Here is a 16,151-nt window from a genome sequence, read left to right on the forward strand (position 1 = left end):
ATCTGATTCCATTGGCTCCTTAATTGTTTGTCCCTTGACAACAATGGAGATGGATTAATATTACTTCACTAAAACGTGTAGCCTGTTCTAAGTACATTATGCCAATCGATTCTTCTGTCTTGCAACAGGGGAGAGAATTTTTACCTTTAGACCCAGAAGCAGATTACTCTGTTTTCACGCTTTCTGACTACGCTGCAATAGCTCAGAGTCCTAATGAGGATCAGTCTCCATTACATCAATCTGCAGGTACTCATGTGTAACTTCAGTACACTCATTAGAACTGAAACAGAGAATCTGCAAAATATTAACACACTAGTAAAATACAGCTCCACTTACAGTAGACTTGTAATTATATAAGTGTATGCCACCATTCATTACAGCATTATACTAGATATGGTCCAGGTCCAATGTATGCCACTATACCATGGAAATAGCTTTTTTTGCCTGTTCCTATTGAAAAGTCTGTTTCAGCATTGCCTGTCTTGAAGACTTACTTCAACAAGAAGCTTATTAACTCCTCTCATTACACATTCTATCCTTCCCACTAATTAGAAAATAGTCTTTCACTCCACCATAATGTACCATCAGCGTTGCTGAGCCATTGCGTAATATGTAATGTTCTCTATCTTTCCTAATTTCTTGTTGGTCTCCTGCCCCTTAGTACACCTCTACCCTGATATAATGCGGTCCGATATAACGCGGATTCGGATATAACGCGGTAAAGCAGCGCTCCGGGGGACGGGGCTGTTTTACCTCGTATCCAAATTTGCGTTACCACCAGCGGTTCCTCTGCATCCACCTGTTACTTGCTGCGACCCTCCCCAGGGCCCCCTTCTGCCCCAGCTCACCTCTGCTCTGCAGCTCTGCGTCTCCTCCCTCCCAGGCTTGCCGTGCCAAGCAGCTGATTGCTGGGAGGGAGGGGGGAGAAGCAGAGCTGCAGCGCACTCATGGGAGGAGGCAGAGTAGAGGTGAGCTGGGCTGAGGGGGCCCCGAGAAGGGCTGCAGCATGTCGCCGAGGGGAAGAGAGAAGCAGAGCGGTGGTGGCGCACTCAGGAGACAGAGCGGAGGTGAGCTGGGGTGAGGAGCGGTTCCTCTCCCTACCCTGATATAACACGGTCTCACCTATAACATGATGAGATTTTTTTGGCTCCCAAGAACTGCATTATATTGGGGTAGAGGTGTATTTGTAAGATCCTCAGACCAAAGTTCTGAGGATTGGCATGCAGGGGTGCCCAGTATACTTTGGAGCATTCTTAAAATAAGAAGTACTCCTCTGACAAGCTAGATCTGCTTGGTAGTTTGAGAATGTCTGTCTGTAATTTGGACCCTATTGTTTACAGTATGTTTTAAGGTATTAAGATTTAGTAACGTATTGCAAATACAAAATGCTATGTACGTGCACTGTAGCTTTAAAATAACTGTAGGAAGCATAAATCTGAATTGCTGTTTGTTTAGTAAATTTCCTAATTCTTTTCAAATCAAACCCAGGTACAATCCATTAGAACAGTAAAGCTCAGTTTTAGGACGGTTATTTAAATTCATGGTTTACTACAGCTGATTAACCTATCAGTGATAAAATCAAAAGTACTGAGACCTTCCTTCTTTCTTCACAGTCATGTTGCTAGAGTTCACTTCCACACCAGGTAGTTTACAAGAATCATTTTTAAGGAGAAAGAAAAACTTCATCCAGAAGTCTGCTAAAAGAGTGGAAGAAATAAAAAATAGAGAGAGAAGTTCTGAAAAGCCTCAAGCTAAGCTGTTTCAAAGGGACAAGACTGAAAGATTTAACATGCCAAAGGAGGATTGTCCTACTTCTGGTAAATTTCATTTGGCAATAGGGATTAGGCATATGGGATTCTTCTAGTAATTATTCTGTAAAGCAGGATAGATTCTGCTACTTTTGGATCTTTGCTCTTGCAGATCAGAATATTCTGTAACAGGGGTTCTCAAAGTCTTTCACTGCCTGGATCACATCTTTAAGTAAGAGCATTTCAGAGATACCTCACCCTCTTTCATAATCCTAGGTTCTTCTTCGAGTGATTGCTCATATCCATTCCAGTTAGGTGTGCGCGCCGTGTGTGCACGTTCGTCGGAAGACTTTTACCCTAGCAACTCCAGTGGGCCGGCAGGTTGCCCCCTAGAGTGGCGCCGCTGTGGCGCTCGATATATACCCCTGCCGGCCCACCCGCTCCTCAGTTCCTTCTTACTGCCATGTTGGTCGTTGGAACTGTGGAGCGCGGCATAGCTGTCCTCCACGTCCCTAGCTCTCCTTCGTTTCACTGTTCTCATAGTTGTAGATAGTTGTAAATTGTAGTTAGTTATTGTTAATTGTAGTATAGTTGTATATACTTATTAGCGGGTTTGGGCTGTAGCCCCTCCCTGCGCCCGGCACCGGGCCCATGCCTGGTTCGCTGGGGTTCAAACATTGCTCGGCCTGTAAAATGCCAATGCCGACCAGCGATCCCCACAACGCCTGTCTGAAGTGCCTGGGGGAATCGCACATTTCAGATAAGTGCCACATCTGTAAGGCTTTTAAGCCTCGGACAAAAAAGGAGAGGGACCAGAGGTTAAGGACTCTCCTAATGGAAGCGGCACTTTACCCTGTGGCCTCGACGCAGAGCGCCAGCTCCGGACCCCGCCGGCACCGGAAAGACGCCCCGGCACCGACCTTCCCCGGCACCGGGACCTGACGCAAGACCCTCGAAGTCTGTGATTCCATCCTCGCAGGCTTGAGAGGAGCGCCCGGCACCTACCTCTGCCGCGGCACCACGAGCAGGGATTCTGTCAACTCCGGGCCCCGGAGGTCTGTCGAGTCCGGTCCCTCCTAGCTCCCCTATAAGATCTGGGGTTGAGCTGTTGGTCCCTTCGACGCCAGAGACATTCACTTCAGCATGGGACCTAATTGCTCTCACGGAGCCTACCCAGCCTCAACCTCCGGTACCCCCGGTGTGGGTCATATCTAGAGGCAAGCCTGTGACAATGCGGGCGCCGTCTCCGGACTCGCTCAGCCGGCACCGATCCCCTTCGAGATCCTGGCACTGTGGACGTTCTCGCTCCAGGCGCCGTTCGTAGTCCCGGCACCGCTCCCCTCGGCGGTACTGGTCGCACTCGCGGCGCCGGTCATCTTCCAGACAGTCTCACTACTCCCGGCACCAGTCTGGATCGAGTCGCCGCTACCGGCACCGAGACTCCAGGAGCCGTTCCCGTCAGCGGTCAGCACCCCAGTCGACCTCCTGGCACCGAGCTGGTGGCAGGTCCCGGTCCCGGTCGACCTCCCAGCACCGCACCGGTGGCAGGTCCCAATCGACCTCCCGGCGCCGCACTGGTGGCAGGTTCCAATCCCGGCACCGAGAAGATCGTCGACGTTGAGACCGAGGGAGCCCTACCAGCCACGTTTGGCCCCACCATGGCCCTCCCGGCAGCCGTCTGTCTCATCACAGACAGACAGCATGTACGCCCTAGACGCAGACAGACCCACGGCCCTCTTCCATGACCCTCCTCCGCAGGATCAGGGACCGCAACAGTGGGGATTCTGGATGCCCTGGGCGTACCATCAAGCCCAGGGCCCTCAACACATTCCACCTCAACTTGTGGCGTCTGAGCGCAGGGCTCTGGAGGCCTCTTTGTCTCGCCCTCCCACCTCTCCGGCGGGGGAAGACCGATCCAACCAGCAGGACCCTGTGCTCCCTCCAGAATCAGACGCGCTGGTACAGACGGAGCCCCGCGTGGACCCGCTCCTACAGGGGGTCTCCTCGTCATCCTCCCCCAATGAGGCAGTGGCGGGAACGTCAACCTCCAGTCCTCCCCCACTCGACCTCAGGGCGCACCAGGACCTCCTCAGGCGTGTAGCGCAAAACTTGAACTTGCAGGCTGAGGAGGTTTTGGAAATCGAAGATCCTGTGGTGAGCATTCTCTCAGCGGATGCTCCCACCAGAGTCGCCCTTCCCTTTATCAGGACTATTCAAGCCAATCCTAATACCATCTGGCAATCACCGGCCTCCATCCCTCCTGCTGCACGTGGGGTGGAGCGCAAGTATATGGCACCCTCCAAAGGATATGAGTACCTGCATGTACACCCAACCCCATGCTCCCTCGTCGTGCAGTCTGAACGAGAGGGAACGCCACGGGCAGCAGGCCCCAGCACCGAAGTCCAAGGAGGCAAGGCATATGGACCTGCTAGGCCGGAAGGTCTACTCAGCGGGCGCCCTCCAACTCAGGGTCTCTAACCAACAGGCCCTCCTTAGCCGCTATGCCTATAGCTCCTGGGTGGCAGCGGATAAGTTCAAGGAGTTGTTGCCTCAGGATGCGCATCAAGAATTCGCGGCAATTCTTGATGAAGGCAAGAAGGTCACAAGAACTTCATTGCAGGCATCCTTGGACGCTGCAGACTCGGCCGCCAGAACTCTGGCTTCAGGGGTTACAGTGCGCCACATCTCCTGGCTACAGGTTTCTGGCCTTCCTCCAGAGCTCCAACACACCATCCAGGACCTTCCGTTTGAAGGTCAGGGCCTGTTTTCAGAGAAGACGGACCCCAGGCTGAAAAGTCTGAAAGACAATAGGGTCATCATGTGCTCTCTAGGGATGCACACGCCCGGGACGCAGCACAGACCCTTCCAGCCGCAACAGCAACAGCAGCGCCAGCCCTATCCCCAGTACCCCCAGCGGCAAGACTTTAGTAGACGCCGAAGCAGACAATCGGGCAACCAAGGGGGGCAGAATCAGGGCTCCTCTAAAGCCCCACCTGGCCCAAAACCTTCGTTTTGAAGGTGCGCCCGAGGACGTTGTACCAGTTTCCCCCACGGATCCGTCCCCCCCGTTTTCCAACCGCCTTTCGTTCTTCCTCCCTGCGTGGACCCAAATAACTTCTGACCGTTGGGTCTTACGCACTGTGCAAATGGGATACCGTCTACAATTTATTTCACACCCTCCCTCCCGCCCCCCCCCACCCTCCCTCTTCAGGGACCCCTCTCATGAGCAATTCCTCCTTCAGGAGGTGCAGACACTCCTCGACAAAGGAGCCATATAGGCGGTTCCGGAGAACGAGAAGGGCAAGGGGTTTTATTCCCGCTACTTTCTGATCCCCAAGGCCAAGGGAGGCCTCAGACCTATCCTCGACCTGCGGGAACTCAACAAACATATCCCTGGGGACCATTATCCCATCTCTGGATCCTGGAGACTGGTACGTCGCCCTTGACATGCAGGACGCTTATTTTCATATAGCCATTTTTCCACAACACAGATGCTTCCTTCGGTTCGTGGTCAACCGCCACCATTATCAATTTGCGGTCCTCCCATTTGGCCTCTCTACGGCCCCGAGGGTATTCACGAAATGCATGGCAGTCGTCGTCGCATATCTTCGGCACAGTCGCATACACGTAGTCCCGTACCTAGACTACTGGCTGATTTGAGGCACGTCAGAGTCGCAGATCCGCAACCACGTCCGCAAGATCAGCGGACTCTTTGGAGCTTTGGGCCTCATTATCAACGTGGACAAGTCCATTCTGCTCCCCACGCAGAGGATAGAGTTCATTGGGGCCATTCTGGACTCCATCTTGGCCAGGGCCGTTCTGCCGCTGCCCAGGTTACAGTCGCTGTCGGCCATCATTCGACGCCTACAGACGGCCCCCTTGACCTCTGTAAGGACGTGCCTAACCCTCTTAGGCCACATGGCGGCCTGCACCTTTGTTATGGGTTATGCGTGGCTTCGCATGAGGCCCCTCCAGTCTTGGCTTATCACGCAATACCGTCCGGCCAGGCATCTGCTGGACGCGGTTATCACCATCCCCCAGAAGGTACTGGATTCCCTCCGGTGGTGGCTAGACCAGTCCATAGTGTGTGCAGGGCTCCCGTTTCATCTGCCCCAACCCTCGGTATCCCTAACAACAGATGCCTCAGGCCTGGGCTGGGGGGCCCACCTCGGAACCCTGAGGACGCAGGGCCAGTGGTCCCCCCAGGAAGTAGCCCTCCACATCAACATACGGGAGTTGAGAGCGGTCCGTCTTGCTTGCCAAGCGTTCTCCCATCAGCTTCAAGGTCGCTGTGTCTTGGTATTCACCGACAACACGACGACCATGTACTATATCAACAAGCAGGGCGGCACGAGATCCTCTCCCCTATGTCAGGGGGCAATGCGGCTCTGGAACTTTTGTATAGCCCACTCCATTCACCTCATGGCTTCCTTTCTCCCCGGAGTACGGAACACGCTGGCAGACCGTCTGAGCAGATCCTTCCTTTCGCACGAATGGTCCCTTTGCCCGGACGTCGCCCTCTCACTCTTCCAGAGGTGGGGTTGTCCCTGGCTGGACCTGTTCGCGTCCAGAGGGAACAGGAAATGCCAGATGTTCTGCTCTTTTCAAGGGCGGGAACCAGGGTCAGTAGCGGATGCCTTCCTTATCCCATGGAGGACACACCTGCTCTATGCGTTCCCTCCATTCCCGCTTGTCCACAAGGTCCTTCTGAAGGTGCGCAGGGACAGGGCCCACTTGATTATGGTAGCTCCAGCGTGGCCCAGGCAGCATGGGTATCCGATGTTGCTGGACCTGTCTCTGGCCGACCCAGTCCCCCTGCCCCTTTACCTGGACCTGATCACCCAGGACCACGGCAGGCTCTGTTACCCGGACCTCCAGTCTCTACACCTCACGGCGTGGCTCCTGAGTGGCTGACCAGGTCAGAACAATGGTGCTCTACCCCCATACGTCAGGTGCTACTGAGCAGCAGGAAACCTTCCACTAGAGCGACGTACTCGGCCAAGTGGAAGCATTTCTCCTGTTGGTGCACGGAGAGAGGCTCCCTCCCTAGGGAGGTTTCTATCGCCAGTATTCTCGATTATATCTGGTCCCTCAAGCAGCAGGGTCTGGCGATTATCGTCCCTTCGAGTTCACCTGGCGGCTATCTCCACCTTTCATCCGGGAGGAGATGGCCGTTCGGTTTTCTCTCACCCTACAGTGACTAGATTCCTGAAAGGACTAGAACGTCTCTACCCCCAGGTTCGACCCCCTGCCCCTACCTGGGATCTCAATCTGGTTCTGACTCGGCTCATGGGCCCTCCATTTGAGCCGTTAGCGACTTGCTCCCTGCTCTATCTCTCCTGGAAGACTGCTTTCCTGGTGGTCATCACCTCAGCCAGACGGGTGTCAGAACTCCGGGCCCTCACAGTAGATCCCCCGTATACGGTCTTCCATAAAGATAAGGTGCAGCTGAGGCCACACCCTGCCTTTCTCCGCAAGGTGGTCTCAGCCTTCCATGTCAACCAGGAGATCTTTCTCTCCGTCTTTTTCCCAAAGCCCCATTCATCCCGCAGGGAGCAACAACTCCACTCGCTTGATATCTGTCGGGCACTTGCGTTTTATGTGGAGAGGACAAAACCGTTCCGCAAATCCCCTCAGCTCTTCGTGGCAGTAGCGGACCGAATCAAAGGGCTTCCCATTTCCTCACAGAGGATATCCTCGTGGTTAACGTCCTGTATCAGGACCTGTTATGACTTGGCTCACACCCCTACGGGCCACGTGACTGTGCACTCCACCAGGGCACAAGCATCATCGATGGCTTTCCTTGCCTGCGTGCCCATCCAGGAGATCTGTAGGGCGGCGACCTGGTCCTCCGTCCACACCTTCACTTCCCATTATGCCCTGGTCCAGCAGTCCAGAGATGACATGGCTTTCGGCTCTGCAGTGCTTCATGCCGCAACTTCTCACTCCGACCCCACCGCCTAAGTAAGGCTTGGGATTCACCTAACTGGAATGGATATGAGCAATCACTCGAAGAAGAAAAGACAGTTACTCACCTTTGTAACTGTTGTTCTTCGAGATGTGTTGCTCATATCCATTCCACACTCGCCCTCCTTCCCCACTGTTGGAGTAGCTGGCAAGAAGGAACTGAGGAGCGGGTGGGCCGGCAGAGGTATATGGCGGCGCCACTCTAGGGGGCGACCTGCCGGCCCACTGGAGTTGCTAGGGTAAAAGTCTTCTGACGAACGTGCATGCGCAGCACGCACACCTAACTGGAATGGATATGAGCAACACATCTCGAAGAACAACAGTTACAAAGGTGAGTAACAGTCTTATCACCTCTTCACCTGCTTAGTTATAGCAAATCCCTAGAAAAACAGTAATTGCTTACATAAAAAAGCAGTATTGAGAATGTGACACATTTTTAGCTGCTTTTAGTGGGAATTAAAGGCTGGAAATAAGGCGCAGAGCTAGCATCATTATGACGGGCTAGCTCTCTGGCCCACTATAGACAATAGTCTAAAAACTGAGAGAGCCTTACAACTTGGTGGTGTTTCTCTGTATGAGATAAGATTGTTACTATTGTCCTTGGCTGAGATTTGGAGACTTACTTGCAAAAGAGAAAATTCTACCCCATGGAGTCCATTCTACCAGCCTGTTTCTTTTCAAATTTGTTTTCTCCAAAATAGAAAACATGATTGTTTTTGTTTCAGACCCTACTGCCTTTTGAGGCCAGTGTTCAACTGCTGTCTGTAAAAGGTGTAAACTTATCCTGGTAAAGATCATATAGTAGATACTTCTCCAGTTCACTTTGTTGTCACTGATCTGTATGAGCCCACTTTTGGACTGGCCTCAGTTGCATTTTTAAATTTTTTTTTAAATTTTTTGTTTAAAACAAAGGTGCAGTTGTCAGTCAATTGAAGAAAGTCGGGGAAGTCAAAGTGTGCTCTCGAGAGGACAAAAGATCTGCAGATGTTCAAATGCAGCAGCGCACTTTAAGGTATTGTGTGAATATAGTTGGGAGAAATGAGACTAATTAAACTACTTTTGTTTCTGAAATAATTCCTGTTGCAGTAATATAGAGCCTTAATTTTAGCGATGGTTTTTTATCTCCCATTTATTTCAGCCCCTTAGACTTAAATTAGATGAGTACTTGTGGAAACTAGTATTTTGTGCTTTGTTGGAAGTGCAAGGTAGGAAACTGGGGTAGAGAAGCAATTTTTCTCCAGATCAGATTGGCAGAGACCCTGTGTTGTTGGGGTTTTTTTTGTCTTTTTTGAGGAGGCCACTTCGGGATCTGGGGCAAAATCAGTACTTGGTCCTGTTAGTGAAGGCAGGGGACTGGACTTGATGACCTTTCGGGGTCCCTTCCAGTTCTTTTAGATAGGTGTGTGTGCGTGTGTGTGTGCGTGTGCGTGTGCGTGTGTGTGTGCGTGTGCGTGTGCGCGTGCGCGTGCGCGTAGATATAGATATTATTTTTTGAATAGGACTGACTAAGTGATCATGCTGGTTTCTTCTGACCTTAAAATCTATGAGTCTGTCCACCCAATTCAAGCTTAATCATTTTCACCTTTATTTATAAAACTTCAGACGTAGATGATAGATAAGATGAAATAGGTCAGAATTCAGTAACTTGGGCCTCTATCAGGAAGTTCTCCTGTATTTTGTGGTGATCATCGCCACCTCTGATCCCTGGTGTGGTCCATCAGACTTATTTCTCCAGTTTGGTTCTACTAACCTTCACTTGCATATGTACTGTGGACAAGTATAAGAATCCATTAATTTAATTTTTATCCAGTCAGCATTAAGCATTTTCTTATGTAACCCCTACAGTACACATGTGCAAGCTTCAATTTACACAACTTTTGCTGCTTATACAGTTTTCATGTCTTGTCTTTATTTTTCCCCACTAAAAGGCACTTTTAGGATTACAGGGTTTTATATTTATTACACTGATTAACTTTTCCTTTTATCAAAAATCTAATGCAACACATTCTATGACAAAACATCACCTTTGTCCAGCCAGCAGCAGTATTATTTAAGCAGATCTATGTAAGGGGGCGGGGAATGGCAAAACAACACTCATGCCAGGCAAAGTTAGGCTGAGATCTTGGCCTAAGTCTTGCTGCATCTAAATTCATTTTCTATCCATAATTATAAATTATTCTATATAAAGAGTTTTTTCACTCTTTAATGAAAAGACTTTTGACATACAGAGTTCCATGCAAACAGTTCTTCCCCTTTGGGTGACCTCAGTTTGAGTTGTTATAGCTGAAATAATTATTCATACCAGTGTGTTTTACTATTTAAATCAAAATTCATCATTTTAGATCAGTAAAACATTGGGAAAATTGCCAGTCACATTCTGTCAAATGTCAAGGTGATAATATATAGTAAAACAAATATAAACCTCAAAACTGGATAATAAACTTTATTGGATATAAATACTAATAAGGATTTTTGGCATATAGAGAAATAAACCAAAGTTACATTTTTAATCGTTTCCAGTATATTAACCCTATATACATAACACAAACACTTCAATTTTAAGTTGAGCCCCCATTAATAAGAAGTATACATGTTTTTACTGTTTGGCAGACTTTATAATCAACTAGGTGAAGTGAAAATCAGAAAGGAAGAGAAATCAAGACAAGAAACCTATGCTAAAAACAGGGAAAAGGCTAAAGAGTTTCAAAAGGTAAGTGCATGTGGTACAGTATCTTAAACCCCTTGGTCTAGCATTTCTCTATTTTAATGCTTGTTGTTCTGAGCAGTTCTAATTCCACTGCCCTGTCGGTGCAGGCCCTTTTTAATGAGATTGCTACTTATGTAGTATTAAAAACTGGAGCTCATCTGAAGCAAATGGGGGCGAGCCATTCTTGCAGTAATGATGAAATTCTGCCACCCTATCTCATGGTGACAAATTACAGCCATATGATGTGTGTTTATGGGCTTTCAGCTACTAATTTGTCAATTATTTGACATACTAAAATTTTGCATTTTTCAAGGAAGACCAGGTTGAAAAATAGCATTAGAGAGCTATGGTCTCTAAGGTGTATTGTTAAATTATGATCACTGGCCAAAACAACTGTGGGGAAAGAAATCCTTCTATGTCTCATCAGCTAAACTTTTCCCTACAAATTAAATCGGATTTAGCATTATTATCTGATCCTGATGTTTTCCCCTCATATGACTGTTGGAAAGAGTGCAGAGGTAAAAACATCCAAAATTAGGAGTCAGTGTTTGAAATCTTGGTGCCCTACACTCCAAGTGTTCCTCTTCAAGTTAAGAGGTTACACTAGTTGTTCTTGAAATGGAACTGCTCACTTGATTTAAACCAGGGATCTCAAACACACGGCCTGTTGGGCTCTTGCATGTGGCCTGCCAAGCTCCCCACCCCTCTGCCTACCTACAGGATTGCCCCCTGTGGCGCTGCGAGCCCTGTGCTGCTCTCTGAAGCAGCTGGCAGCATGCCCCTTCAGTCTGGGGTGGCGGGAGGGAGAAGGAGGCAGAGGGCTCCTGCATTACCTCCTTCCAGGTACCACCCTCTACAGCTCCTATTGGCTGGGAACAGGGAACCACGGCCAATGGGAGCTTTGTGGGAGGTACCTGGAAGAGCAGCAAGAGTAGCAGATGCATGGAATCCTGAGCCCCTTCCCCTCCCCCAGGGGCTGCAGGGACATGGTTCCAGCTGCTTCCTGGAACAGAGCGGTGCAGGGGCCAGGGCAGGCATGCAGGGAGCCTGCCCTGGCCCCGGTCGGTGCTGCTGCCACCCCAGAGCCACTCTAGGTAAGCGGTGCCGGGCTGGAGCTTGCACCCTGAACTCCTCCGGCACCCTAACTCCCTGCCCTGAGTCCCTGCCACACCCTTCACCCTTTCTGCACCTCCTGGGGCAGTGTTGGGGTGGGGACTTTGGGGAAGGGGTTGGAAGAGGTGGGCCTAATGGAAGGGGTGGGGCCAGAGGCAGGGAGGGGTTTGTGTCAGTGATGCAGCCCTTGGGTCAATGCACTAGTCCTAATGTGACCCTTGTGGTCATTTGAGTTTGAGACCCCTTATTTAAACCAAACCCGAAGATCCAGCTTTAAACTTCTCGTTGCTGTTTGCACACTATTGCATTCATTGCAACAAATTTAGGATTAGCCTGAGAAAATCCCTTCAGAAGGATGTAATTAGAACATCCACAGCATGACTTTCTGGAATAGGAAGAAATGTAATAGTTACTGTGCTTGTTCTGTTATTTACATAGGGTTGCCTTGTGCCAAATACACTGATGTATTTGAATGCACTGAATATCATTTTTCTGGAATATATCATTGTCTGCATAATCCAAGCTGCTGTTGTGGCAAGTATTCAGATAGTACATTGAAGCTTAGCTAATGCCCTTCTTATAGAGCATTTAGCTATTCATAACACTGCCAGCCTGTTATTTAGGAACTTCAAATCTAAATCAATCTGCTGGATATTCAAATATCTTATTTTTACTTACAGAAAACACTGGAAAAACTACGAGCCAAAAAGACACATTGAACACTACATCCTTTTAAGAGACTTTTGAGAATAAAAACTGCTTGATTCCTTTCTCAGTTCAATCCCAGGACTGTATGAGAAGGCCAGATTCACATTAAGCAGTATCATTATGTAACTGAAGTATTGAGCTTTGATATAGGTCAAAAATTCATAATTTAAATAATGTAGCAACTTAATTTATTCCCTAGATTTGGGTGATCACCCCCAAAGCTTGCCTAATTACAGATTTAGTCTGCCAGTTCATACTCCCATTTCTGCCTGTATTATGATTAAGATTATTGTACAAAGGCTTTTTACATTGAGAATGGTCTGCATTTAAAAGTGAAAGGTCAGCTGAATCTTTTTAATAAAGTTTTGTAATGAAACCTGGGCTTTATGTGCAAGTGGCAATGTATTGGAAAATCAAAGGATAAGAGATAAAATATTCAAATATTCCCATTGATTTAAAATGATGCAATCACCCTTTAACTTGAAGGGAGCCTTTTTTTTTTTTTTTTTGGGAAGGTGCAAATGGTGGTTAGGCCTATTACTATTAATTTCAATAGGAATTAAACCCCTGCCATTTTTCTCTTTGAAAATTTCACCTAATGTATTTTACTGAAACTCTTTTGAGTCCCTGTAAGATACAGATGGTAAACTCCCCTGGAAAGGCTTTAGGGAGTCATACTTAACATGAGGTCTTTGGATGATTAACCAGAAGTAGTGAGGTGATTTTACCCTCTGTATACTACAGTGTTGAGACAGATACTGGAGTACTGTATCTAGTTCTAGTGTCAACATTTACAAATGTTAAAAGTACGGAAGCTGAAGAATATGCCTCAGGCTGTCTGCTACACTAAGGCCTGCATTGGTAGAACTTGAATTAGCAGCTGCTGGGTTCGTTAACCTAGAGTTACAAATGTGTAGATCAGAGGTCTCAAAGTCCTGGCCTGTGGGCCATCTGGGGTTCTAGAACCTCCCCACTGCAGCCTGTGGAGGAGAGGCATACTGCTGATGTCTGCTGCAGGTGCTACCCTTGCAGCTCCCAGTGGCTGGAGGAGAGGGACAGAGATATCATTAGTTGCTGGGCAAAGTCAGTATCACCTTTTTTTCACAATACTGAACACCATCATCTGATGCACACACTGCTGCAATCCTGAAGATTTCAACTGCTCCATCACTGAGGCATTGCTAAGGGTTGGGTAAACACTAAAAACACTTTGGTGGGTGAAAAGTTGTATGACAATTTTATTTCTAAGAAACTTGAAATAAAAAAATACAATATAACTAGCCATTACCTTCAGCCCCCAACTAAAACCTCTCAGGCACATCAAAGATCTACGTGTCCTGAAAGATGATCCCTCACTTACAGAGCTTGGGAGACAGACCTGTCCTTGCTTACAGACAGCCCCCCAACCTGAAGCAAATAGTAACCATACATCACAGAACAAAAACACTAACCCAGGAACCTACCCTTGCAACAAAGCCTGATGCCAACTGTGTCCACATATCTATTCAAGAGACACCATCATAGGACCTAATCACATCAGCCACACCATCAGGGGCTCATTCACCTGCACATCTACCAATGTGGTATATGCCATCAATGCCCCTCTGCCATGTACATTGGCCAAACCAGACAGTCTCTATGCAAAAGAATAAATGGACACAAATCTGACATCAGGATTCATAACCTCTAAAAACCAGTAGGTGAACACTTCAACCTCTCTGGCCACTCAGTAACAGGTTTAAAGGTAGCAATTTTGCAACAGAAAAGCTTCAAAAAACAAACTTCAAACTGCTGAACTTGAATTGGTATGCAGACTAGATACTAAGTATCAGAGGGTTAGCCCTGTTAGTCTGGATCTGTAAAAGCAGCAAAGAATCCTGTGGCACCTTGTAGACTGAGAGAGTCTATAAGGTGCCACAGGATTCTTTGCTGCTTTTACAAACTAGATACTATCAATTTAGGCCTTGGTGACACTTGAGAGTTACCATGCTGGTGGTGGCTTTACAGTGCTGTAACTTGTTCCCTGTCCACACTGGCAAGGCACATAAAGTGCTGCCTATACTCCACCTTGATGAGAGGAATAAAGAGTATAGCACTGCTAGGGTGCTAGTATGAACAGAGCATAATCTTACTATGCTGTAACTGACCTCTGGAACCTTCCCATAATCCTTTTAAGTAAAGATTACTCTTTGTTTTGTTGTGAACTTTGGGCTCTGGGACCTGCCTATCAAAAAAACAAGCAGCTCCTGTTTGCTGTGAAAGAGCAGAGGCAGGGAGCTCCCTTTGGAAAGCCCACAGATAGATAGTGTTTGCTTAAAGAGAGGGAGGAAGGAAGGGGGTTGAGGAGAGAAGCAGCATGGTGGGTGGGAGCAGGGGGTCTGTTTTGGAGTGGCAGCTTATCTAGTCTGTGAGGAAAAAAAAGAGGGCTATTTGCTTTCAGTTAGTGAGAAGGTGTGTGTGTGTCTCTCCGATGCTGTCACACACCACCCCACCCCTCTTTTGAAAAGCACATTGCAGGCACTTGAATGCTGGGATAGCTGCCCATAATGCACTGCTCCCAATGCCACTGCAGATGCTGCAAATGTGGCCACAACAGTGCACTGGCAGCATGGCCAGACTGCAGCACTTTCCCTACTCAACTGTATGAAGGCAGATTTAACTCCCAACACTGTACTGCTGCAAGTGTAGCTATACCCTTAGGCTTAAATAGAGATTGGGAATGGCTGAGCCATTACACATTGAATCTATTTCCCCCTTAAGTAAAGTATCTTGTCAAACTGTCTTAAATGGGCTATCTTGATTATCACTACAAAAGTTTCTCTCTCCTGGCAATAGTTCATCTTAATTAGCCTCTTAGAGTTGGTTGGGCAACTCCCACCTTTTCATGTTCTCTATATGTATATCTATCACCTCACTATGTATTCCATTCTATGAGTCTAATGAAGTGGGCTGTAGCCCACAAAAGCTTATGCTCAAATTAATTTGTATCCACAAAAATACCAGTACTACTTGTAGCACCTTAGAGACCAAATAACATGGCTGCTACTCTGAAACAATATAAACTTTTTTTCCCCTGAGTTAAGGGTTAACATCTCTTTCACCTGGAAAGAAGTAATCTGAACACCTGACCAGAGGACCAATCAGAAAACAGGATTTTTTCAACTCTGGGTGGAGGGAGTTTGTGTCTGAGTCTGTCAGTCTACCTGCTTTTCTCTCAGCTATGAGGAGTGATTTCTATTTCCTGCTCTCTAATCTTCTGTTTCCAAGTTGTGAGTACAGAGATCATGTATTTACATGTCTATAGTTGCTGGAGTGCTTTGAATTGTATTCTTTTTGAATAAGGCTGTTTATTCAATATTCTTTTAAGCAATTGACCCTGTATTTGTCACCTTAATACAGAGAGACCATTTGTATGTATTTTTCTTTTTTTATATAAAGCTTTCTTTTTGAGACCTGTTGAGTTTTTTCTTTACTGGAAAACTTCAGGGAAATTGAGTCTGTACTCACCAAGGAATTGGTGGGAGGAAGAAGTCAGAGGGAGATCTGTGTGTGTTAGATTTACTAGTCTGATTTTGCATTCCCTCTAGGTGAAGAGGAAAGTGCTTTTGTTTCCAGGATTGGAATTAGAGAGGCTGGACTCCCTCTGTTTAGATTCACAGAGCTTGTGTCTGTGTATCTCTCCAGGAGCACCTGGAGGGGGGGGAAGGGAAAAGATTTATTTCCCTTTGTTGTGAGACTCAAGGGTTTGGGTCTTGGGGTCCCCAGGGAAGGGTTTTGGGGGGACCAGAGTGCCCCAAAACTCTAATTTTTTGGGTGGTGGCAGCAAGTACCAGGTCCAAGCTGGTAGCTAAGCTTGGAGGTTTTCATGCTAACCCCCATATTTTGGACGCTAAGGTCCAAATCTGGGA

The 16,151-nt window shown here is 47.7% G+C and overlaps 1 protein-coding gene across 10 annotated transcripts in view; it reads left to right on the forward strand.

Annotated features, from left to right (window-relative positions):
* CEP295 (centrosomal protein 295) overlaps positions 1 to 16,151 on the forward strand; it is a 79,295-nt gene that overhangs the window by 45,487 nt on the left and 17,657 nt on the right. For 7 of the 10 annotated variants that reach the window (XM_030559350.1, XM_030559357.1, XM_030559332.1 and 4 more), the window contains 4 exons: positions 129 to 246; positions 1,614 to 1,817; positions 8,628 to 8,727; positions 10,326 to 10,425. In XM_030559350.1, coding sequence (XP_030415210.1) covers positions 129 to 246; positions 1,614 to 1,817; positions 8,628 to 8,727; positions 10,326 to 10,425 — 522 coding nt within the window. Of the gene's footprint in view, positions 1 to 128; positions 247 to 1,613; positions 1,818 to 8,627; positions 8,728 to 10,325; positions 10,426 to 12,215; positions 12,625 to 16,151 lie in introns of those variants that run through there. The other 3 variants (XM_030559365.1, XM_030559374.1, XM_030559390.1) reach the window with 3 other exon arrangements.

This window comes from Gopherus evgoodei, chromosome 1 (assembly GCF_007399415.2).
Source record: "Gopherus evgoodei ecotype Sinaloan lineage chromosome 1, rGopEvg1_v1.p, whole genome shotgun sequence".
NCBI lineage: Eukaryota > Metazoa > Chordata > Testudines > Testudinidae > Gopherus > Gopherus evgoodei.